At 45.6% G+C, this 23,783-nt stretch overlaps 1 protein-coding gene across 3 annotated transcripts in view; it reads right to left on the reverse strand.

Moving 5' to 3' along the window:
* The window catches only part of TTC3 (tetratricopeptide repeat domain 3), a 1,911,479-nt gene that overhangs the window by 1,748,904 nt on the left and 138,792 nt on the right, over positions 1–23,783 (reverse strand). For all 3 annotated transcript variants that reach the window (XM_078656864.1, XM_078656865.1, XM_078656863.1), the window contains exon 7: positions 20,400–20,523. In XM_078656864.1, coding sequence (XP_078512990.1) covers positions 20,400–20,523 — 124 coding nt within the window. The remainder of the gene's footprint in view (positions 1–20,399; positions 20,524–23,783) is intronic.

A 23,783-nucleotide genomic window follows, 5' to 3' on the forward strand; every position in this document is an offset into this window, starting at 1 on the left:
GAAACCATTCACAGAAGTGAGAGATCAGACAGGACGGCTCCAGACCTCCCAACCTGCGATCTTACAAATCTTACACGCATATTATTCCAGCATTTACCAGGCCCCGAGACAGTGAGACCCCCGAGCAATCAATAGATTTTTCCATGCACTAACACTCCCCCAGGTCCCGCAAGCGGATAAGAAATTGCTAGAGAAAAAGATACGACCTGAAGAGGTCAAACAGGTGATAAGAGCATTGGCTAGGGACAAGGCCCCAGGGTTAGACGGCTTCCCACTTGAATTTTATAGCACTTTTTCGGCCCACTTGCTCCCACGTATGGTTATCATGTATAATGATGCACTTGAGAAAGGGAAATTACCAGAATCCCTTAGGAAATCGATTATAGTTACCATTCTAAAACCACACAGAGACTCTACACTCCAGTCTTCCTACAGACCAATCACGTTACTCAACGCAGTTGCAAAATACTGAGTAACATTCAGGCAGAGAGATTCGCCCAAATCCTGACCCCGTTGGTGCATCCAGACCAATGTGGGTTCGTTCCACACCGTAACACGTCTCAAAATATACGTACTGTTCCACATTCAGGACACAACAGGGGGGCGGTTCCCCAAGGCGGCATGCCTAATTTTAGACCTTGAAAAGGCATTTGACACCCTGTTATGGCCGTATTTATTTGAGGTCCTTCGAGGAAACAATATCGGCCCGGGTCTATTAGCATACACAAGACTCCTGTACACGCACCTTACCTCTCGAGTCCGGATGGGCAAATACATCTCCCCAGAGTTCACAGTGGAGAGAGGAACCAGGCAGGGGTGCCCACTGTCACCCCTCCTGTTCGCCCTAGCGGTCGAACCCCTGCCAATCCGCCTGCGACTGGAGGTAGAAGACAGGGGAATTCCCCTAGCAGGTACAATGCACTGTGTGTCCGTGTATGCGGACGACCTATTAATATATGTCTGGATTGCCACCAAAGATCTGACGGCCATCTGGATATCACTAGGAGACTTCGCGGAAGTCTCGGGCGACAAGGTGAACTGGGAGAAATCCTCGCTCTCCCCGCTGAGCCCCCACATGGCGCCATTTGAAGCCCAGATTGGTGCCCAGTCTCTCAGATGGAACGCAGAGGCCCCTAGGTATCTGGGAAGGCGACTGTACCACACCCCGGAGGATCTGTATGAGGGGAACCATCGTAAAGCCCTAGCAGGACTCATGTCGGCAGTAGGATTTTAGAAAACGTTACCTCTGGCCCCAATAGGCCGAGTGGCACTGGCAATAATGATAATGTTCCCCCGACTATTGTACCATTTCACTAACCTCCCAGTGGTTCCACCGATACCATTCTTTAAAGAGCTAGACAGTCTCCTTACTGAGCTTATATGGGGAGGAGGGCGGCGACGAGTCGCGTTGTCAACGTTCTACCTACCCACGACAGTGGGGGGGTTGGGAGCGCCGGCATTCGAAGCATACTTCTTAGCGGTACTGCTCCAATGGCTATCGTATTGGACAGCGGGGCGCCATATAGGGGAGACTATCATCATGGAGGGCCTCATGCCACAACCGGCAATCCATAGAATGCTGCTGCCGGGTACTAAACCCATACGCACGCGGCCACTACAGGTGTCCATTGCCTGCACCTGTATGATGCGAATACATCGTATGTCTAAAACACGGCCACCATACTCACCCCTACTACCGTTGGTGGGTTTTCCAAAAGGGGACACGTACTACACACCGGGTGCTCTCCAGGTATGGACAGATCTGGGAGTTACAGAGGTAGAATCATTCTTCGAAGAGGGGCAGTTGAAGACATACGACCAGATGATGGAGCAATACGATCTCCCACCCGGGCAATTTCTAATACACAGACAGATTCTAGATAGCAGCAGTAGGTACTGGAATCCTAACACAGGGGAACCACCAACGCACCCCGTGATCCAAGCGATATTACACATGGGAGTGGGGCATCATTTGGTCACTTGGCTTTACAAGGCAGTGCATGAGTTGATCCTCCCATCCCTTCAGCCCTTGCGCCAAAAGTGGGAAACGGACATAGGTAGGGTAGTCCACGACAAAGAATGGAACACAGCTCTGGAATACCCCAAATAAGTCTCCAGAAATGCACGATTCCGAAACATACAGTTTAATATCCTCCACAGAGCCTACCTCACACCGCACCGCCTACACCAATTCTTCCCGGATACACACTTTGCATGCCCCCGCTGTCAAGCCCCAGCAGCAGACTTCAAACACATGTTTTGGGACTGCCCCACACTCAATGGCTTTTTGGACAGGGTGCATCGGACAGTCACAGTAGTTACCAACATCACAACTATGTCCACATGGGAAGCATGTGCACTCGGGATTTTCCGCAGGCGGAATACCGAGAAAGTACAATATTGATTCATGTCCCTAGCCATCCTCTTGGCAAAATGGGGAATAGCCATGCACTGGAGGTCCACCATGGGGCCTCCGGAAGCATCCTGGATAGGCGCCATGAACAAATGGGGAAAAGCGGAGGAAGAGACACTCCGGGAGGAAGAATTGAAGGGAATCCGCAAACACCCTATTTTCTTAGAGTGGGCACACTTAATGAACGAATTTACACAGGCAACGAACCCACCGGAGACTCCCGCGGCCTCGCAGTCCCAGATCCAGCCGGCCGCTCCAGCCCCCCGTACTTCAGAGACGGCACGACAAAGTCCACCATCCCAGACCCTAGCAGGAGTGGTGCTCACACAGAGTGGTCGCACCTCGGCAGAGTAAGGATCACCACAAAGTCTCAAGCCCTCGGACCCCTCCGCCCCACGCACGCTACCGCTTCTCCACACATCACCGAAGTAGGAACCCAGGGATAAGAGAAATCCCACCAAAGCACGGTTGGAAAACTCCCGCTCCCCTTTAGCTCCTCCCTTTCTAAGGTTTGGTCCAACGGCTAGAAAAGTTAGCAAGTTCAAAATGGAAAGGGTACCCCCCCGGCAGAGATTTATTGGGAATGCATACAGACAAGGTTGACATGGCAACACCAAGGGATGCACATCACGACAACCCCATCAGGTACACCCAGAACGACATATTACACCTAAAAGTGACGCAGGGTCGTTAATGTGCTAAGAGGGGTGGGTTACTTTCCCCATACAGATCTCTATTATAAAGGTGTACAATACAGATGTTGCAGGAATATGATGTATGTAACAATGTACCAAACAGTTCGAGAACGGTGGGACAACACAATGCTAATGTATGAGAATGTATACCTGGATTTTATTGTTATTGAGTCTTCACAGCATCGTACTAATGTACTGAACTATAACTGTCATAATGAATGCAAAAAAAAAAAATGTAAACAAAAAAAAAAAAAAAAAAAAAAAAAAAGAACATGGCTTCCATCTGCTTGATCACCTGGGAAGAAATGAGTTACTTACCTGTAACTGCAGTTATCCAGTGTTGGTGTCTTTCATAGATTCACATGCCTGAATCATTCCCCGTCGTCGAGACGGGAGCCTCCGGTACATAGAAAAGTAATGTCTTATAGACATACATAGAGAATAGTAGGCCTAAAGGCCTCACCTTGGTAACATATCCATGTCCTTTTGTAAAAAGGACCAAACTCTAGAGAAGAGCCAATCAGCTATCACCTCCCTCTAGAACCTTCCTGGCAGGAGCCTCAGTCCCTCAGATTTTCGTACGCACTAAGCTAAGTAGGCGTGACACTGAGAGAGTTAGGTGAGTCCTTCCAGGGGAGGCGGGAGGGTTGCATGTGAATCTATGAAAGACACCAATACTGGATAACTGCAGTTACAGGTAAGTAACTCATTTCTTATCCAGTATTATGGGTGTCTTTCATAGATTCACATGCCTGAATCAGAGTAGCAAGCAATGCAGAGTGCACATTTCTGATGGAACAGCATATACAAGTTCTTAGAAAAGAAACATCATGCGAGCATGAACCATCATTAGACCTCCACAATAAGTATTACTAAAGAAATGTGCACACCAGAGTAGGATGGAGGGACGGAGGAAGGCTCACCTTACTGAAAAGATGGCGTAACACTGATTGTCTCACTGCTGCATCATTCATCAGCTCCGTATCCAGGCAATAGTGCCTAGTGAAGGTATGCGGCGACTTCCATGTTGCCGCCCTGCAAATGTCAATGACTGGCACCCCTGCAAAGAGAGCTATAGAAGTGGACATAGCTCTCGTGGAGTGCGCTCTCCCTTTGGAATGCAATGGCTGTCCGGCTTGGACATGACAGAAAGCAATGGCTGCAGAAATCCATCTGGAGATGTTCTGCTTGGCAAGCGGTAGACCTTTCCTAGGTCTGCTGTAAGCTACGAATAGCTGGTTAGATTTCCTGAATGTTTTCATTTTGTCAGTGTAAACTTCAAGCATCGCTTGAGATCCAAAGAAAGCAGCGATCTCTCAGCTGCCGTGCTTGGGTTTGGAAAGAAGGAACGCAGAACCACAGGTTCATTTAGGTGGAAGTCCGACGGGACTTTTGAGATAAACCTAGGATTGGTTCTCAGGATTACTCTGTCGTTATTAAATAGTAGAAAAAGATGCTGAATGGAAAACACCTGTAGCTCACTGACCCCCCTTGCAGATGTGAGCGTCAGGAGGAGTGCTGATTTCCACGAGGCATACTTTAGGTCAGCTCTGTGTACTGGTTTGAACGGATGTTTCATGAGCTGGTTAAGAACCACATTGAGATGCCAGGTAGGTGGCAACATCCTTACTGGCGGGAAAGATCTGTATAATCGTTTTAGAAATTGCTTAATCAACCCGCTTGACCAGAGCGATGGACTCGTTGAAGTTCTTTATAACGAGATATTGCTGCTAAGTGTACTTTAATGGAGGAGTGGGCTAGGCCCGACTGTGCCAGATGTAATAGATAAGGTAATATTTGCTCCGGTGATGTGGAGAAAGGCCGAATTCCGTGATCTGCACACCAAACACAAAAGCGCTTCCATTTCAGGGAATACGTCTTGGTCGTGCTATCCGCCCTTGCTCTGGCAAGAATGTCTGCAGTCTTGTGGAATATTCAGATTGTGGAACTCTCTGAACTCAGGAGCCAGGCGACTAACCTGAGAGACTTCAGATCCGGATGTTGCACTTTATTGTTGTTCATTGTAAGCAGAGATAGATACTGCCGCAGGTGGACCGGCGGCTCCAGGGATAGACGGTGGAGCTCCGTGAACCAATGTCGCCTCGGCCAAGTTGGGGCTATTAAAATTAGAGTACAAGGCTCCACCTAAATTTTCCTGAGAACTCTGGGAAGCATGGGGAATGGCGGAAAGGCGTACGCAACGACGTTGCGCCATGCGATGGAAGATGCATTCCCTAGAGACCCTGACTGGGGATGCCAACTTGCGAAGTGTGGGCATTTGGCGTTCATTGTCGTCAAAAATAGATCGATTTGCGGCGTGCCACATCTGGAGAAGATCTGGTCGATAATTTGTTGATCTAATTCGAACTCGTGTGACGATGTTTTCTGCCTGCTCAACACGTCGGTGAGCACATTGTCCATGCCTGGGACATATTCCGCTCTTAGGGTTATATTGTGGAGTATGAGCCAATTCCAGATTATTTTTTGCAACTCGCGAGAGTGTGTCAGAGAGCGTGTCTCTCCCTCTTTGGTGAGGTAGTGCTTAGTCGTGGTGTTGTCTGGCCGGATGAGCACCAGGGAATGTTTTATTCTTGGCAGGAAAGCTTGAAGGGCCAGGAAGACCGCCCGCAGTTCAAGCAGATTGATATGTATTTTCTTCTCCATAGGAGACCACTACCCGCTTATCTGTAGCTCTTGCAGAAAAACTCCCCAGCCTTCCAAGGAGGCGCCTGTTGTGACAACATGAGGAGCAGCCGGAAGCAGGAATGACAAGCCTTGAGACAGGTTTTGAGATGACATTCACCATTGCAGGTCTCCGACCATTTGAGGATTCACTTTTATGTGGTCGTCGAATGACCCTGTGCATTGGACCCACTGCTTCGAGAGCACCTCCTGTAGATTCCTCATTCGTAGTCGACCGTGAGGAATCAGGAGGATACACGCTGACATCATCCCCAGGAGGGATTTGAAGAGACGGACTGTCAAGACTTTCTTCGAGGCTACTATAGCAGCTAGTGCAAGGGGCTTGTTCATCCTCTCTCTGGATGGGAAAGCTTTTGCTGACCGTGTGTCCAGGGTTGCACCTAGGAAACTGATGCACTGAGAAGGTTGTAGGACCGATTTTTCCTGATTGAGGGTGAGACCCAAGCAATCGAAAAGCTTTAAACAGGCGTTGGAAGACCTGGACGTGTCTTCTAAGGATGGAGCCCTGACCTGCCAGTCATTCAGATACGGAAAGACTTGGTGAGGGCACTGTCTGAGATATGCCGCCACCGGGGTACGAAATTTCGTGAATATGCGCGGTGCAGACTTGAGCCCGAAGGGCAGAACGCGAAACTGCAAGTGTCTGCCCGCTACTGCAAATCGCAAGTACCTTTTTGTGATTCCTGTGAATTGAGATATGGAAGTAAGCGTCCTGTATGTCTAGGGACACCCTAAAATCCTGCTGTTACAGTAGTCGCAAGATCTCCTGGATCTTTACCAAGCGAAACAACTTAGGAATTTGTTGAGGGCCCTAAGGTCCAAGATTGGTTTCCACTTCTTGTCTTTTTTTTTTTTGGATCAAAAGAAGCAGGAATAAAACCCTTTTCCCTTCTGAGATGGAGGTACTCTCTCTATTGCTCCTTTCTGCAGCATAATCGAGATTTCTCATAGAAGCAGCCGTAGATTTTTGTTATGTCCGCTGTCCTTTACCTTGAAAGGACGACCTCCCAAAAGAGGATTGCTTGTTTTGCTGTTGTTGGCGCCGTTGGTATTGCGGTCCCTTAGCACAACGTGCGGTAGAAAATCTGAGGGACTGAGGCTCCTGCCAGGAAGGTTCTAGAGGGAGGTGATAGCTGATTGGCTCTTCTCTAGAGTTTGGTCCTTTTTACAAAAGGACATGGATATGTTACTAAGGTGAGGCCTTTAGGCCTACTATTCTCTATGTAGGTCTATAAGACATTACTTTTCTATGTACCGGAGGCTCCCGTCTCGACGACGGGGAATGATTCAGGCATGTGAATCTATGAAAGACACCCATAATACTGGATAATGCACAAAGCCTTCCATCTCACAACAACTGAGGTTACCTTTGGGCCCTAAACACCACAAATAGATTTTGTGAAATTCAATCAATCAGGAGTTTGTATAGCGTGGCTACTCACCCATGAGGGTCCCAAGAAGGTGCTGAGGAGGGTGGCGGGGGGCTGCTGAACCGTCTGGGCGTGGAGGTTCAGTCAAAGAGCCAGGTCTTAAAATCCTTCCGAATGGGTCAGTGACAGGGATTTCCTGAGGTGGAGGGGCAGGGTGCTCCAGGTCTTGGTGGCGAGGTAGGAGAAGTATCTTTCTCCGGTTCTGGTCGTGTGAATCCATGGACAGTGGCCAGTGCAAGTGGGCGGAGTAAAGTTGTCTGGCGGGCATGTGGAATGAGAGGCAGTGGTTTAGATATGCTAGTCCTATGTCGTGGAGAGCTTTGTAGGCATGTGTGAGGAGCTTTAAGGTGATTCTCTTGTTAACTGGGGGCCAGTGGAGTTGTTCTGTGATGTGGCTGGGGATGTTGAGGCCCAGTCTGGCTTCGGCGTTTTGAGTATTCTGTAGTTTCCTGAGCTGTTTCTGGGTGATGCTGGCGTAGAGTACGTTGCCGTAGTCGAGCCTGCTGGTGATGAGTATGTGGGTGACCGTCTTTCTGGATTTTGTGGGGATCCATCTGAATGTCTTTCGAAGCAGGCGGAACATGTGGAAGCAGGATGAGGATACCGCGTTGATCTGGCAGTTCATTGTGAGCGGGCAGTCCAGTATGATGCCGAGGTTACGTGCGTGGTCCCTGGTGGTGGGAGGGGTTCCCAGTGTGACGGGCCACCAGGAGTCGTCCCATCCTAATGGGGCAGGTTCCAGGATGTGTACTTCGGTCTTGTCGGGGATGAGCTTGAGGAAGCGGTCTTTCATTCAGGTGACAACAGCCTTCATCCCGCTGTGAAAATGTATTCTGGCGGCTGTGCGCTAATTGGTGAGGGAGAGGATCAGCTGGGTGTCATCGGCATAGAGGACTATGTGGAGTCCATGATTTCTGACGATGGTCGTGAGGGGGTGGGACATGTAGACGTTGAAAAGGGTGGAGCTTAGGGAGGAGCCATGGGGTACTCCGCAGCTGATCTCTGTAGGTTCTGAGAGGAACAGAGGTAGTCTGACTCGCTCTGTTCAACCGGTAAAGAAGGGGCCTTGTCGTGGATGCCGGCGTCATGGATTCTTGTGATTAGGGTGCGGTGGAGACGGCATCGAAGACAGTTGAGAGGTCCAGTAGGATAAGGGGTGCAGTTTAGGGATGGTGGAGGCGGGAGGGGATATAGTCGTTGGCGGCGAGGAGTGTGGTCTCGGTGCTGTGGTTACTTCGAAAGCCAGATTGAGAGATGTCCAGGGCATTGTTCTCTTTGATGAACTTGAAAGATGGGTGTTGATGGCCTTCTCGGTGATCCGAAATTTACATCCTTAAGTGGGAGGGATGGCACCGCTTGAAGCCGGGGTTACTGCCAGACCAGAAGAGAATTTATAAATATATTTGGCAAAAAACAAATAAGACCTTACTCCAATTCTTCGATGAACAGAAACAAAAACAAGCATTTATAATGCAATAGGTCCCGTATTGCTGAAAGTTTGAGCTATTGGCGTTGCGCATAATAATGCAACGCCAATAGCTCACACTTTCAGTAATGCGACAGCTATTGCATTACAAATCAACTGCAGCACTCGAGCTTTAGCTTTAACATATTACGCAAAAGCACGGGTGTCGCAATTGCTTCAAAAGTAAAGAAATAGAAAAAAAACATACAGCATGTCTCGAAGTGCTGCCTAGGGGAGATCTAAAAAGGAAATCTCAGTGTGTTGGGTGGCACCTTATATGGGTCCTTAATATCATGTCTGTTGAGGACCTGATTGCATAATCGGAGTTGCATGGCACCACCGTTTGGTGATGGAGAGCTATTACAAGAGACTTCTTGTTTTTGTTTGGTGCCTAAAGGGATTCACAAGATAGTCTGGGGCTCCAGAGTGGAATGTGTTAATGGTAATGTAGTCTAGTTCATACATAAATCTGTCACAATGGTGAGCTATTTCAGTGTCATGAGAACTGAAGAAAAGGGGTCAACTATCTCACACCAATGCCCAGCATAGCTACTGCACTTAGAGGTTGATATGGGAGTGGCCAGGTTTGGGAATTCCTAAAAGTGTTGAATTTCCATAGTACAGGTTTGACAGCACAAGTGGTTGAATTACATGTTTGAAATCATCTTTTGCGATAAGACTTACATCCTGCCTGAGCGATTGATAGCGTGTCCCATTCAGTAACAAGTTTATATGTGCCTGAAGGTTCAGTATCAGTTCTAGGAAGAAGTCTACTTATTTGGCTCATTTAACAATAGCTGTTCAAAACATTGAGTCATTGAGATGTAGCGGATGAAGTAGGAAGTGCATCTTGACTGTGATACGGGAAGATTGAGTTTGCAATTAAGGTACTCTTTTGAGACTAAGTTTGAACAGTTGGATTCACAAATAAACATGGTGGGCCATATTGTGCTTACAAAAGACAGGTGACTTGTCCCGATGAGACCCTATAGGTGTGCCCAAGGTTGAAACATCAACAAACAGATACCTTGTTTCATAATAAGAATTGCATTCAGGGAATACCTGTTAACAGGCTTCAAGACCGATTGTTACAGAGACCAGGGACTGAGGAAAAAAGGAGTTGTTTTTATCTGTATAAAATAACTTTCTTACAGCTTGATCATAATCTGAGTCTGCACTATTGTCACAAAGAAGTTGCTTGTGTTATATACCTACAATAGAATAGAATACATACAACCAATTCTCTATGAAGAAAGCCCTGTAGTATTCATTACGGCTTTATGGAGATATTCTCATTGACTGGTATATGAATGCCTTGAATTAATTAGTTTACGGTTGGTATACACAATCATTTACCTGAAAACAAATCCCACAGGACCAGGTTTTAATAGAATACGCATACCTAGGTCCCAGTGGGCACATAGGGTTAATCACGGTTCCATGTATACACCCAAGACAAGAGTCCAGCAGTAAACAGTGAAGATCGAAGGAAGCTGTAGCTGGGTATGTTTGAGAAAACTTATCATCTAGAATTCGATGTCAGCCAAGACCATTGCTGCAACTTTCATGTCTCAAGGAGGAGACATTTACAGACAGAGTTGAGTATTGTCAGCACAAAAGTGGTAGGAGATTGTTGACGATTTGAGAGTGAAGGTAAGCCATTCTGTACAATGACTGAAATGAGTGGGAGAGAATAGAAACTTGAGACGCACCTTGGTGGAGAAAAGGCTGGGTACGTTAGGAATACTATTTAATACTTCAGGACTGTCTCCAAGTTTTTTTCCGAAAGGGGGAAGGTTAACATTTTTAAATAGTTTGGGCCTATACATTATGACAGAAAGGTATTAACATATTTTGTCCAGTGGAGTGAATAACAAAGTCTATCTCTTTGGAACTGTGGGGCTTATTGGCTTAAGGAAATTAAAGGATGGTCTTGAAAATGGTAAGGGGTATTTCCATAAGCATGAATTTAAAGAAGGATCAACAAGCGACTAGATTTTCTGGATGATGTCATACTCCTTTGTTGCACTGGGGAGAATGTATGGCTGAGTTTTGTACTTTTCAGATATTACCTGAAAAAAGGCAGAAAACGTCTCACATTTTTCGAGTCCATATTCTCCTCAAGAGAAGGCAAAGAAGATTACCTCACTATTTTGAAACGCCTTGTACTGTCTTAATTTTTGTGAGGTAACTTTTTGTTCTGATAAAAGTTGGTTTAGCTTAAAAAACATACAGTTTCGATTTTCTGAATTACATCAGAATAAAATGTTCACAGGGTACGAATTCTGATGTGATATCTGCACTCTGTCCTGATATTTTTCCTATTCTCATGCACATCTTTTGAGTAACACTGTGCCATTGGTTGTGATTTCATTCTTTTTAGTTTGGGCGGGCACTGAATCATGATTAGGGTCATGAAATTGGTTTGCCAGTCCATTGACTTCTTTGTATGTTGGATCAATGTTGCTTTGATTGTTAAATATGTTCATTGGTTTTTCAGTCATTCCCTCTGCCCTACACCTGCCCAGTGAAGGGAGCTGGGAGCTTCAGCCAAAGGGCCACCCAATTAAGGCTGAACCACACCTTTGAGTTTAGGCTTAGTGCAAACACAGAGGGATATATTTAGAGCTTGGCAGTCAGAATACTCTGGCACAAACACAGTGGATGTTCAGTCCACTTGTATTACAAATACATTATAGCCTATGATACTTGTAATATGGCTAACTGGATGTGCCTAATCTTTTGGTAGAGTATCCCATTAGGCCCACAGTTTAGTAATTCATCGATTTCACACAGCCAAAGCACTGGTCAGCTCACTAGTACTGACAATATAGACTATTGGTACTGACAATATAGACTTGGTGGGACCCCTCCAGTACTCACTGCTCCATATTTACCACCAGAACACTATCTCCTCCTAAATACACACAACTCTTCTTCTCCTGATCAGTATCAGATTAAGAGACTATCTGCCAAAACACAGCCCTCGGCAAACACCAGAAACTTGTATAAAAGGCTATTAATTATCTTTCACTAGAATACTTTTGCAACTCTGTACCAGCTATACCCCTACTTGCAACCATAGATGTACCACTCATTTGGGCTATACAGAGTTTAACGGAGAGGGTAATCTGTTGTAAACCTGACTTTGTACTTACACCACCAAAGTCTTGGTCTGCCTGCCCGATTTAGGAATGAACGGACCATTAAGTTTGAACCAACAGAGTAAAATATACTCAGTCGATGTAATCATTCCTCTAATGGCTCTAGTATGTAAGGTGGGCAGTGGGATGGCTTTTTGTTCCCTCTTTGTCACCAACAAATATCTTGGCAGTGAGGGGTAGTTAAAAAAAACACAACACAAAAAAACTGCCCACCACCCAACCCATCTTGGGAGAAAACTCCCACGGTGTGCGGAGCATTCGATTTTAATTTTTCAAAGATAAACTCCTGATTTAGAAGTTTGATTTTGAAAAATAAAACACTCTGGAAAAGTTGAAAGACCAGCCATCATGTCCAATTTTTCCTAAACTGACAGGACCGGCCATGACAGTGGTACCTCCACATAAACAGAGATGTATGCAGGACCGGTGGGCATCTCTAATTTGGAGGGCAGTGTGAAGGTAGAGTGGCAGACAAAGTCCTTTGCGCCCCTTTGTGCCTTTACTCCTCCTGTCAAACCCAAATTCAGGCCCAAAATCTTTTATCACTAAGAAAACATACACGCTACGTATGTATTCTGATCATTTCAAACTCTCCGACACCTCATTATAACTTCTTTCCAACAGTAATCTCATCATTCTCCTTACTTTAGGACTGAGTAGAATCTGCTGAGCCTAGAAAATAGGAGTAACCCGAAACGAATACTGTTCTCCGATAAAAAATAAGTTATTGAAAGTGTATCTAAGTAGATATAGACATGTCTGTTCACTGTCTGTCTTTGCTGGACACTTATAAATGGTGCCGCATAAGCCTATTAAGGCTACTGCTTAGGTTTATTTAATTTTTTCATATTCCATCCACCCATTTCTATCCTATGTAACACACACAGTCTTATGTCGAACATTTCTTATTGAAACACTTCTGTGACCATGGACAAAGATATTCACTGACTCAGGGAATGTCTCTGTGCAATACGACTAGATATCTCACCATTAACTAAAACTGAATCCATCCATGTCCTATCCAACAAATGCTCACTTCACAATCCTCAACAAGTACAACTAGTTCACTTAACCCCTTCCATGCTGGGCCGATTCCGCTCCCCTGCTGAAGATTTCAGCACGGGTGCGGTCATGACGGCCCCCAGCAGTCATAAGCACACGAGCACTGTAGTGCATGACGGCTGGGGGCCGTCATCACCATGCAAGGGGTTAATCCTTCGGTATTATCACTGAATTTCTGCTAAACTCCCCTAAATTTCCAGGCACATATAAAATGAATGTCCCTCCCCAGACGTTCCTTTATTTAACAAGCATTTGCAATGCAGTAGGTTTCACATTTGCGAGAGTTTGAGCTATTGGCATTGTAAACCACAATCAATAAAAGGCATTATCATTTACAATGCCAATAGCTCAAACTCTCGCGAATGCTAGACCTATTGCATTGCAAATGCTTGTTACATATGGGACACTGTCTGGGCATTAGTAGCAGTTTAACACTTGGACTCAGCAAACACTAACTGAAATATGAGCAGTTAAACTCTGTGTGCCAAAACATACAGAGCTACAAAAAATTTTGTTTTTCCGGTTAAAATCTACTAAGTATGCAGGTGACTATGGATTTTTTGCTCATTGGTGTAAATGCATAATTATGTGGAAAACGCTAGGATCGTAGAATCGCATAATTCAAGTCGTGTCTAAACTTCTTTATTTGATTTTGTCATGAACATGAAGTAAACTTATGCAAATGCATTCCTCTTGTGCAGACAGATACATTAACATTCCAACAGATGTGTGATTGGTAGATAGCATACTGCTGCAGATGTGTTGTGGCACGGGGCAGTGCGATGGTGATGCTCGATCAGCGATTGGGGGCTTTGCGCACACGATGGCCAAGCAGGAATGCATCTGCTGGTGATCCCAGTGTTAAATAAATGTGCTTATGGGGAGAGGGCTAAAGGGGGAGGAGGGGTTGAACTGCGTAAATTGGCCCAGCTCTGTGCTCAAGTGATAAGTCGTGTCTAAATTATGGATAGCGTGAGTAGACATCACCGGACCTACAAAATCCCTGTGATCAGTGAGTTAAATGCTTGCATGGTCACGAGTTAGAGGTCCAGCAAGGTGTATCTCAGCCTTATTTCATTCTGAGGTGTGTAAAGGGAGTTCCATAAATCGGATAATAGTAACATTTGCTCTTACTATGCTTAGACTCAGCAGAAATGCTATTAAACAAGTTACTTTTCATTACAACTGGTAGACTATGGTCAGCCATTATTCTGCACACAGCTGAGAAGAACCAAGAAGAAAAGCGTAAAACAGTTCGGCACAACGACACCCATGTTAAATAATAAAAGTACCTTATTTTTCTTCTACATGTTTTATCCTGGCCCTTTCTTCCCATTAGCATAAACAATGTGCGCCATGCCCAGGTATCGCACAGGAAGCATAACTCTTCAGCCTCTCATTAGGGAGCCCTTACTGTGTACTCTTCTCATTACTGAGCACGTTCTTCCCGGAACTAGTGCCTTCCGTGGAGCTCTCACTAACATACTAACTCCACTATTGCAAATGGTTACGTTTAAAACTGAGCGTGGCACTGCTTCAAGGACACGGCGCTCAGTTTCTTTTTTTTTTTTTTTACTTTATCACTGAGCGCGGTGTCCCTGAAGTGGACACTGTGTTCAACATATAAATGTTGCAAAGTCATCCTGTGCCCTGGGCACGACCGACCGACCGACCGACCGACCGACCGACCGACCGACCGACCGACCGACCGACCGACCGACCGACCGACCGACCGAGGGCTCTGTTTAACCAGGCCCAGGGCCAAGCCAAAAGGAACACATTAGAATACAGTTAAGACACCCAACATACACTAGGGTACACTATGGTATGGTGGGGTACCCATGTAATTGGCATGACCTACCCCATAAGCCCCTGTTATGTAATAGGGCAGGGGATTGAAACTACCTAGAACTCTCCAGTATCCGGGGGCACGGTAGTTTAGAGGCCAGCAGATTTTCTGCACTTGCATGTGTGCCCTGCTGAAGCCTGAGGTCAGTTTAAAAGCAGAACTGCTGGCCAGGACAGCTATAAAACCTCAAATTGTGCCCAAACTCGACTTTGAGGGTAGGGGCACTTAAAAATGAAAAACCTACCATGTTTGTGCATATTAGGGACCCCCAGGGTCACCCCTAGTTTTCCCAGGGGTGGGGGGGTCTGTTATCTATAAGGAGCGCCCTTATAAAATGAAGTTTTATATGCCTGGGTAAAGTGAAATTTTACATTTCACTCCCCACATTGTATTAAAGAGCTGCTCAAATTCGACTTTGATGCTAGAAGAATTGGGTATGGATGATCTGCTATATTTCTGCAGATTCAGAACCCCTGAAGTCTCCCGTAGTTGCACAGGGGGTGGGGGTCCTGTAGAAATTAGGGAAATACTTATAAAATATGGTTTTATAAGCCCTGGTGCTGGAAAAGTGGCCCCAGTCATTTTCCCCATTGCAAACCCCATGGCCCATAGGTTAACATGGTAGGAAGTTATTGATTAATAAATATTGATAGGAGAGGACTAGCCGGACCATTCAAAGACTTCCCAGAATGGTAGTAGTAAACCCAACAATATTATATTGTTAAATTTCTCCTAAAGTGTACATACAATAAGTTATGAGACTTTCTTGTTTGTTAATCCAAATTCAGCCTTTCAGTGGTCTGCCCTGATTGGTCAGAGTTAAGTGGATTAGCCAGGTTGCTGGGAGGCCAGTGTGCTGTTCAATAGTAATGCCAGGCCAGGAGGTGGCGTCGTAAACTACGCTCTTCAAAGGCAGAAGGGGAGGCCTGGGTTTCAGTCCACTATGACAGTCTTGACCCAGAGTCAGGGCTAGGCTTAAGAAAGGTATGTGATGATGGTAGGGGGATGGTCCATCGAAATGAGATATCCCAGGGGGTGTGTTTAGCCAGCTCTTACCTCCTTGCTGGAAAATCAGCCTATATGGATTTGGAAGAATGATGCACTCTGGGACAAACTAATGCCACACTACACAGGATGTGGTCATAACTATGAGTTGCCCTGCTCTCATTGGTCAGCAGTGACCTGGTGCTTGACCCAGAGGATTTTGAATAAGTATCTGAAGGGGCAGAGCCCTCCAGATCTGCTGCTTGAAACTGAATGAAGCAAGAAGCGCCCTGCTGAAGATTTTGCTGTGTGCAAGGAACTCTAAGGCCTGACCTATGAAGACTGCACCATCTGAAACTACAGCCCTGTGGATTACCTTGCTGCCAAAAGACTCAAGAGTGGAAACTCCCTGCAAGCTACAGGTTAACAGAGCTCACCTGGACAGCTCCACAAAGAATTCAAAGCCTGGAGTACAAGTGGATTTGTAAGGGTTTTGTTCAAGTGGATTGTGGAATTGAAGTTTCACACTTTCAAGGACCCTCTTAGAGATTCCAGAACCTTGAATTGTGCGTTGGATACTTTGGGACCCGCAAGCAGAACGCCAGGAAGGTGTTCTAACTGGACCCCGCTTGCTGAAGAAGGCGGCCCACTACAGTGGTGAGAATTCTTCAGAACAATTTATAAAGGTGTGTCCCTGACAGAGAAAACGAAATGACTTAAAGGGGCGCTGTTAGTTTCTAAGCATTAGAAAGTGACTAATCTTTAAAAATTCATATCTCTGGTTCCCTACAGTGGATTATTTTCGTTTTGGTGTCATTTAAAAGATAAAAATATTACCTATTTTTATAAATTGGTGTTGGATTTTTATTTTGTGTTGTGTCTTAATTATTTACTGAAATGGTGTTTTTGAATGCTTTACATTCCTGTCTTTGAAGTTAAGCCGGTCTGCTCGCAGCCACGTTACCAAGGGTTGAGCAAATGAATAATTTTCTAAGACCTATGCTGAGTCCTATCATGTGTTAGTGGCCTTATTGCCAATGGCAGACCTACATTTGCCCCGACCAATAACCCACTTTCCAACAATAAATAAATAAAGTGAGCGCGGTGTCCACAGCGGGCACCGCGCTCATTAAAGTAATTTTAAAAAACACACAATTGAGGTGCATATTCTCAAGGACTCATCGCCGATTTAACAGCAAATTAAAGCTGCGACAGATTTATCGCCCCATTCCCAATCTGGTGCAAACTGCCGATATCGCCAGTTTTCCAGGGCTAGCTGCCGCAAAAAACATCACCACGGATAAGAGCGACAATTAACGCTATTGATATGCAGAGCAGTCGTTCCTGTGCATCTTCGTCCTCTGATGTGTCGGGTGCCTCACATGCGGGTGGTGGTGTTTTGTCTGCATCAATGTCACCTCTCACTGGCTACCGTCCCGCGCATCCAAAGAACAACCACCGGTGGGAGATCCTTCTCCCACCTCGCCGCCAAGACGTGGAACACCCTCCCACTGAGCCTACAACAGACCCAAGACCTGCTGACCTTCAGGACGATAAGTAGCGCCCCCGCCGAGCGCTTTGAGACCCTCGCGGGTATGTAGTGCGCTTTACAAATGATTGATTGATTAACTGACTGTGTGGCAGTGACACATCAGGGGCCGGAGGTGGAATGTCTGCCGCACTGTGTGGCACTGACACTTCCGGGGGCGGAAATGTGGTTGGAGTAGTGGCACCAGCATTTATCCGCGCCAGGCCATGTGGTGGCAATGCCATGACTAGGATCTGCAGGGCATGGAAGATCAGAGCTACATCTCACTGTGTGCAGCCAGGACAAAAATTCTTTCCGCCTGCATCTGCTCCATGCTCGCCATCATTCTCCTTGTGTGTCCCAACTCGCAGCTGACATCGCTGGGTCTACTCGGACTGGACAGTTGTTCTTGGCTCAGAGTCTTGACTCCAGCGATGTCAGCCATTGATTGTTGGAGAGCATGGAGCGGACAGTGGGTGTCCATTAGGGACTGTAACTCGTCCCGGATGGGATTTAGACACCCACGTATGGCATCTAGTTTGGCTGCCATTAGGTCCACCCCCACCGCAGCTGGTCAGCAATCTTCTCCTGGCACCCTAACACACGGCGTTGGAATGCCATGTGTTGGTCGTGGGGTTCCTGGGAAACAGTCGTGGTGGTGGGTGCTTCCTGCTGTGTGGTCTGTGCAGGGGGTGGGGTCTCATTGATGCCGCTAGGCTGCCTTGCTCCTGGAGGTGGGGTGCCGGAGCGGTCCATGAGCTGTAGGAGGGCGTCGGTGTAGATGTTGGGGGGGTCCTCTTCATCATCAGTGCTGCGGTTTGGGTCTGCTCTGCAGGAGGTGTTGATTCTCCCTCTGTAATGTGAAGGGGAGATGCAGATTGACATTGCGTTCACATGTATGTTCACGCATTGTACAAGTTTACTGTCAGACTGCATGACAATGTGCATTGTGACTGTGTGAGGAGATGCCTATTTAAAGAGGGACAGTTGACATTTCTACACCATCAGGGATGTAAGGTTGTACTTGTACATTATCATCTCACAGTAGTTTGTACCACATTGTTGTCAATGTTGAGGTGCTCTGATTCTTATGTGGGTGTGCTGCATTGTGGGCGAGTTGCTCCTTCAGCTCTGATACGGCTGGCCCTTTTCCCTTTCAGGAGGTGGGCCTTTCACTTTAGTGCTTATGCAGTGCTGAGATGCTGCAGACTTGGGTACATTGGGCTCTTGGTCGGAGTTGTGACTCTTGGGCATGGTTTGTCCGCATATGTGCTATACTTAATTGTGCATATGTGCCATTGTGCCCGTACCCCCAGTCCCTGGTCGTTACTCACCCTGTTGCTGTTGGCTCAGGTCATGTTGTGGAGTGCCCGGTCCCCCAACTCCTGCCACCGCCTCGCCAATGATGGTCCCAGGCTGGTCCTCAGTGGGGTTTTTGGGGTTCTGGTTGTCCTTTGTACTTGCTCCGGCTACCTCCATGGTGCTTCACAGTGGTTTGTGTTTTTGGTTGCCTCTTTTATAGTGATTTTGCCTGTCTGACGTGTGGGACTTGCAGAACTGGCGCTGCTTCTCGCTTAATTTTTTATTGCAGTTGGGCCCATCACAACTTTTTTCATGTTCGGGTTCAGATTTTTATTGCCGTCCAGGTGATTTTTTTGTAGACATTTGACGCGTTGTCGGGAAACTATCGCATGTTACCGCCGTGTTGAGATTGCGAAGTTAAAAGGGAGTTATTTTCCCGCGATAGACGGCGATATGCAAAATTGTGTTAACCGATGATTATCACGTTCATCCTTAGAGCGCATAGCGCTGCACCCACCATTATCCCCATCAGTGTCCATTTTCTTAATAGTGTGTGCTTACAGACTAACGAAGGAGACTGTGTAATGCCGCAAGTAAACAATCCAGTCCGGATGGGCAGTCCGAAAAGGAGACAGGGCAGTAATAAGGCGGGACTAAGAAGCCTCATTATCAATCGGAAGCCAGCATTTACCATGGATAATGCCAGCCAATGAAAAAGATAGGCGGGGCTTCCACTCCACTTCTTAAACATACCCCACTACCATATGCCTCGCAGAGGGAGCAGCGCATGCGCGCTGCAACGCTAGGCGAGACCTAAAAAGAGCTTTCTTTAATTTTCCAAAACTTGGCCCTGCCCGAGATACCGAATGTGGGTGAACCACCATAACATAATCCCAAAATTGCTGGCACAAACAACAGGAAAGCAGTTATCGGCTGCACACACAATTTTTGCTATAATTTGTATACTTTTCAACTTTAAAAACTTCATCTTTCCATCCTTCAAGGTTGATAAAATAATAACCAGTGTGCGTGATAACAATGAACATCTCAGATTCAATGCCGAGATGCCCCATAGAGAGAACATGTTTTTTGCAAATACATTTTGTCTTATTTTGAAAGAAATTAACTTGTAGTTTTAAATATGTACCCTTGTTGTGCAGCTAAAACAGGTTTTCAGACAATTGAGCCAGCAGTTTCAAAATAGAGCAGTAAATTAGTAGTCCATTGCAAGACACAACTCTCAATAAGGAAAACAAAGTAAAGCAGGACTATATTTCCTCAGACGTACATGTCACTGAAAATCTGTTGGTAATCTCAAGGCTGGACATCGACAGTAGCATCTTGTCTAAACTGCCAGCATCAAATAATTTTCTGCTGAAGGTTCAAGTAACACAAACACATCATTGCCTTTTTTTTTTTATACTGTTGTAAAGGTGGTCACTTTACTTGCACCTTAAATTGTGCTGTCATAGTTGTGAATTTCCTGTATTATCTGACACAAGAATTGCACAGCACATGTGGTATCAAGTACACAAAGAGCTGGGACAGTTTCAAATTTGACAGTTAGATTTAGATATTCCGCCACTCCAAACTACCTGATCAGGCCTCTCCAACAGGCTTTACAGAGGCCTAGAATTCTACCTCCGGAGATCCCACACTCTATAGCCAAGCTGGGCAGTCAACATACTATCCATTTAATTAATTAAACATATTAAACACACACAATTTAGAGTACTGCTAAGGAGGAAAGGAACAAAACATCTGAAACATGTAAAGTAAAAAATAAAATCAGTTTAATACTCACATTGTTTGACCACTTCTTCTAAAAGTGGCAACACGTTATCTCCAAAAAGTTGTAACTGCTGAGCTGCTTCAGTATCACCAGTAGCTTTCACCCATTCCAGCACATGACCCAGATTAAAGGTTTTCTATTTCAAAGAAATAAAAAAAATGATTTTAAAAAAATGATTACAAAAATGAAAACATACTCTGAACCACTGCGTAATTAACTTATTGATTGGTCACAAAATTACTCCGCAATCAAGAACCATCAGCATATATTAGAAAATATACAAATAAACTATTACTAGAGCTAGTTAGGAGCATAGCTTGACATCTTGTACTAGCTTCTGACTTGAGCAGAGCTATACCGGGGTTGGCCTGCAATAAAAATGTGCTAGGTGTTATGTTATGTTATGTTAGGAGAATTTATAACGCGCTCAGCTACTCATGAGTGTCCCGGCGCGGAACCAAGAAGGGATAAACAGAGGGTTTACCTGAACAACTGTGTCTTCAGTTTTTTCTTAAAAACGCCAAGGTCCTGGATGGTACGCAGACCCAGCGGCAGGGCATTCCAAGCAACTACCGCTTTAACTGAGAAGGAACAACCCCCTATCCTCTGACGCTTGAAACTCGGGACCCAGGCCAGAAATAAAGATGCAGAGCGCAGAGAGCGCGTGGGCGTGTCGAAAGAGACGCACTTCTGAATATAGATAGGGCCAGGCCCGTGAAACGCCCGGTGGGCCATGACCAAGGTGGGGGTTCCATTCAAACAAGTGAAAGGAACAAGCGAGTGCTTCATGGACACCCACATTTTGTCATGGTTGGGGAGGAATTAACACCCTCTGTTCCATGCTGCCCCGGCACAATGAGGAATACAATGGGCACAGCTGAAACCTGGCTTCTGAAGGGCTTGAAGTATCAGTCACTGGGGTTGGGGTTTCACAAAGGGATTTTAATGTCAGATGAAGGTTGTGGTCCAATATGGTCTCACAGAGCATAATGGACTTCAGACAGCCAATTAATAAACGCCAATGTGATGGTGTCGGAAGATAAGGCTGAGCTAATTGAAGCACAGCCTTGCAGGGAGATGTCCCACAGCTATCTGCAGAATGAAGGCTCAGTGAAGTCTGAACATGGTGAGGAACACCACAGACTTGGGGAGGAGAACAGATAGCAAGAATGTGGTGGCACTAAATGTTAAGAGGTCTTAGGTTGGCTGCAGGACCTTTGAGGCAGGAAGTGACTACCACATGGGCGGCAGCAGACATATTAAAACTGAGACCAAACTGCTGAACTGGGGGGCATCCAGCATGCAATCCTATGGCAGAGCTATGAAACACTTAGGGTATCTGGAACTGCAGAAGCATAGCAGGCAGAATGTGGAAGTGGTAGTTAATGGTTACTGGGCAGTATCCTGTGAGGGTTTACCACTGGTGTCCAAAAGACACAATCAATGTACTCCAGTTGGATAGTTTTGCTCCTCCCAGCACCAACTCTTACTAAATTCTAACTCTAGGAGATAGTGAGGGTTAGGAACTCAGATACAACATCACTTTGTAAATAACATGAACTATCTTTAATGTCCAGCATGTACTAAAACTTAAGAATAGGGTTATTTACATGTATACAAAAAGAGCACTTCCAATTAGGATATAAAATCAGCACCGATAGTATTCTCACCCTTCCCACAACCACCTTCAACACTCCACGCCTAGAAAAATAACATTCCACTAGAAACAACCTTGCCAGCCCAGGTTCTACTTCACACAGTAAACCAACGAGAAATGCTACTTCGAATAACCAACCCTGAACTATGCTAGGGATAACGTAGAATTGTAGCTGACTCGTCTACACTAGAGACAGACACCCTTGCTGTTTTCAGTAAAGAAAAGTTACTTACTTGTAATCCTAGTCCCCTCAATCCACAAAAAATAGAATCTCTCTGCTCATGAGCAGTGCCCCTACAATACTTTTATACAGTATATTTTTTCACATGAAAAAAAAAATGAAAACCTATCTATAAGCGGAAACGTCTTGTGAACTTTGTTTCAAATTAAAGCACATATTCAATCAGACAAACTAGTTAAGCAGCACATAACTGAAAACATGAGGACTCCAAATTGATATATGAACTCTGTTGAGACATTAATGTCCGATGCGTGGTGTAAGGGCGTGTACCAGTGTACCGAATGACTCAACCGCATGGCAAACTGGTATGACTTTGTTAGCAGAACCAAAATGATAATCTAGTGTGTGTCCAAAACATGCATTTGACCAGGAGAGGCTCCCCAAGTGTCCCCTTATAACTGACATGGGACTATTCTCAGTTTCCTGGGTCGATCACAAAAAAACAGTGGTAGCAGAGTACAAAGTAGGTGAATTATTAGTCCTGACCAAATCTTCTCCTGTGTCAGAAAGGAGTGGGGTTTACTAACCGAACGTTCAGATATATTTGAGAAGGAACCATCCCAACTGGTTGCAAAATCTTAGACAGCAGATCCACAACCCTGTCTGGAAAAGGAGTATAAAAGTAGAACCCAAACCAACCCACATTATTTAAGTTCCTCTTGACCAAAGAAAAGAGTGCTCAAAAGTGTGCTCGAAGAGCTGCTGTGTGATCAGGGTTGGTGTCTGCAAGACCAGTCTCCCAGACGTACAGGGACCGCACCTAAAGGCTGTGCAACTTGCTGGAGAATCTAAGGATCTGCCTAGTGCCTAGAATTTTGTGTAAATTAATTGTATGAATATGTTGGTATGATTGATGAAAAGACATTGTGTTGACGCCACTACTTTGTTAACCAGAACCTGATGGCTTTCTAGTACTGTCAATCTTGTTGTGGAGGGTGGGCTACCACAAGATGTTATTGTGTGAGTTTGAGTTTGTTTGCTGTATTTGTTTGCATTTTCGGATATATGGGAATGAATGAGTATGCATTGGTCAAATTGAATGGTTGTGTTGAAGTGTACCTGTTGTGCCTGGGATATCTGTTGTTATTTATTTCATATTATCATGCTTCCTGTGATTTAATATAATAAACTTGATGTAATTTATTTCCAATATATCCTTTGTTTCAGTTAACATTGTTCAAAAACCGTTCTGATTTTGTGTGTTCTGTTCTGGTGGGATAGGTACCTTTGCGTGGTCATATACCTCAGTGACTATTAGCACTACAATAATGAGCTGTTGGGCAGTGGGGTTTGTGTTGTATTACTTTGCTTTCCCCTGCTTTCCCAGCCTACTTATCGGATTAGGGCCCCCCTTCTGTGTGATTGGCATAGAAGGATGCCTGCCTGCACAGAAAGGAAAGTGCCTGACAATGCAGAAAGATAGACTGTCCAGGAAGAAAAGCCCTGCTGTGTTCCTGGCATAAGGAACACCCAAAGGCAGCAGACTACCACCGACAGC

The sequence above is a fragment of the Lissotriton helveticus genome, chromosome 8 (genome assembly GCF_964261635.1).
Source record: "Lissotriton helveticus chromosome 8, aLisHel1.1, whole genome shotgun sequence".
In the NCBI taxonomy this organism is placed as follows: Eukaryota; Metazoa; Chordata; class Amphibia; order Caudata; family Salamandridae; genus Lissotriton; species Lissotriton helveticus.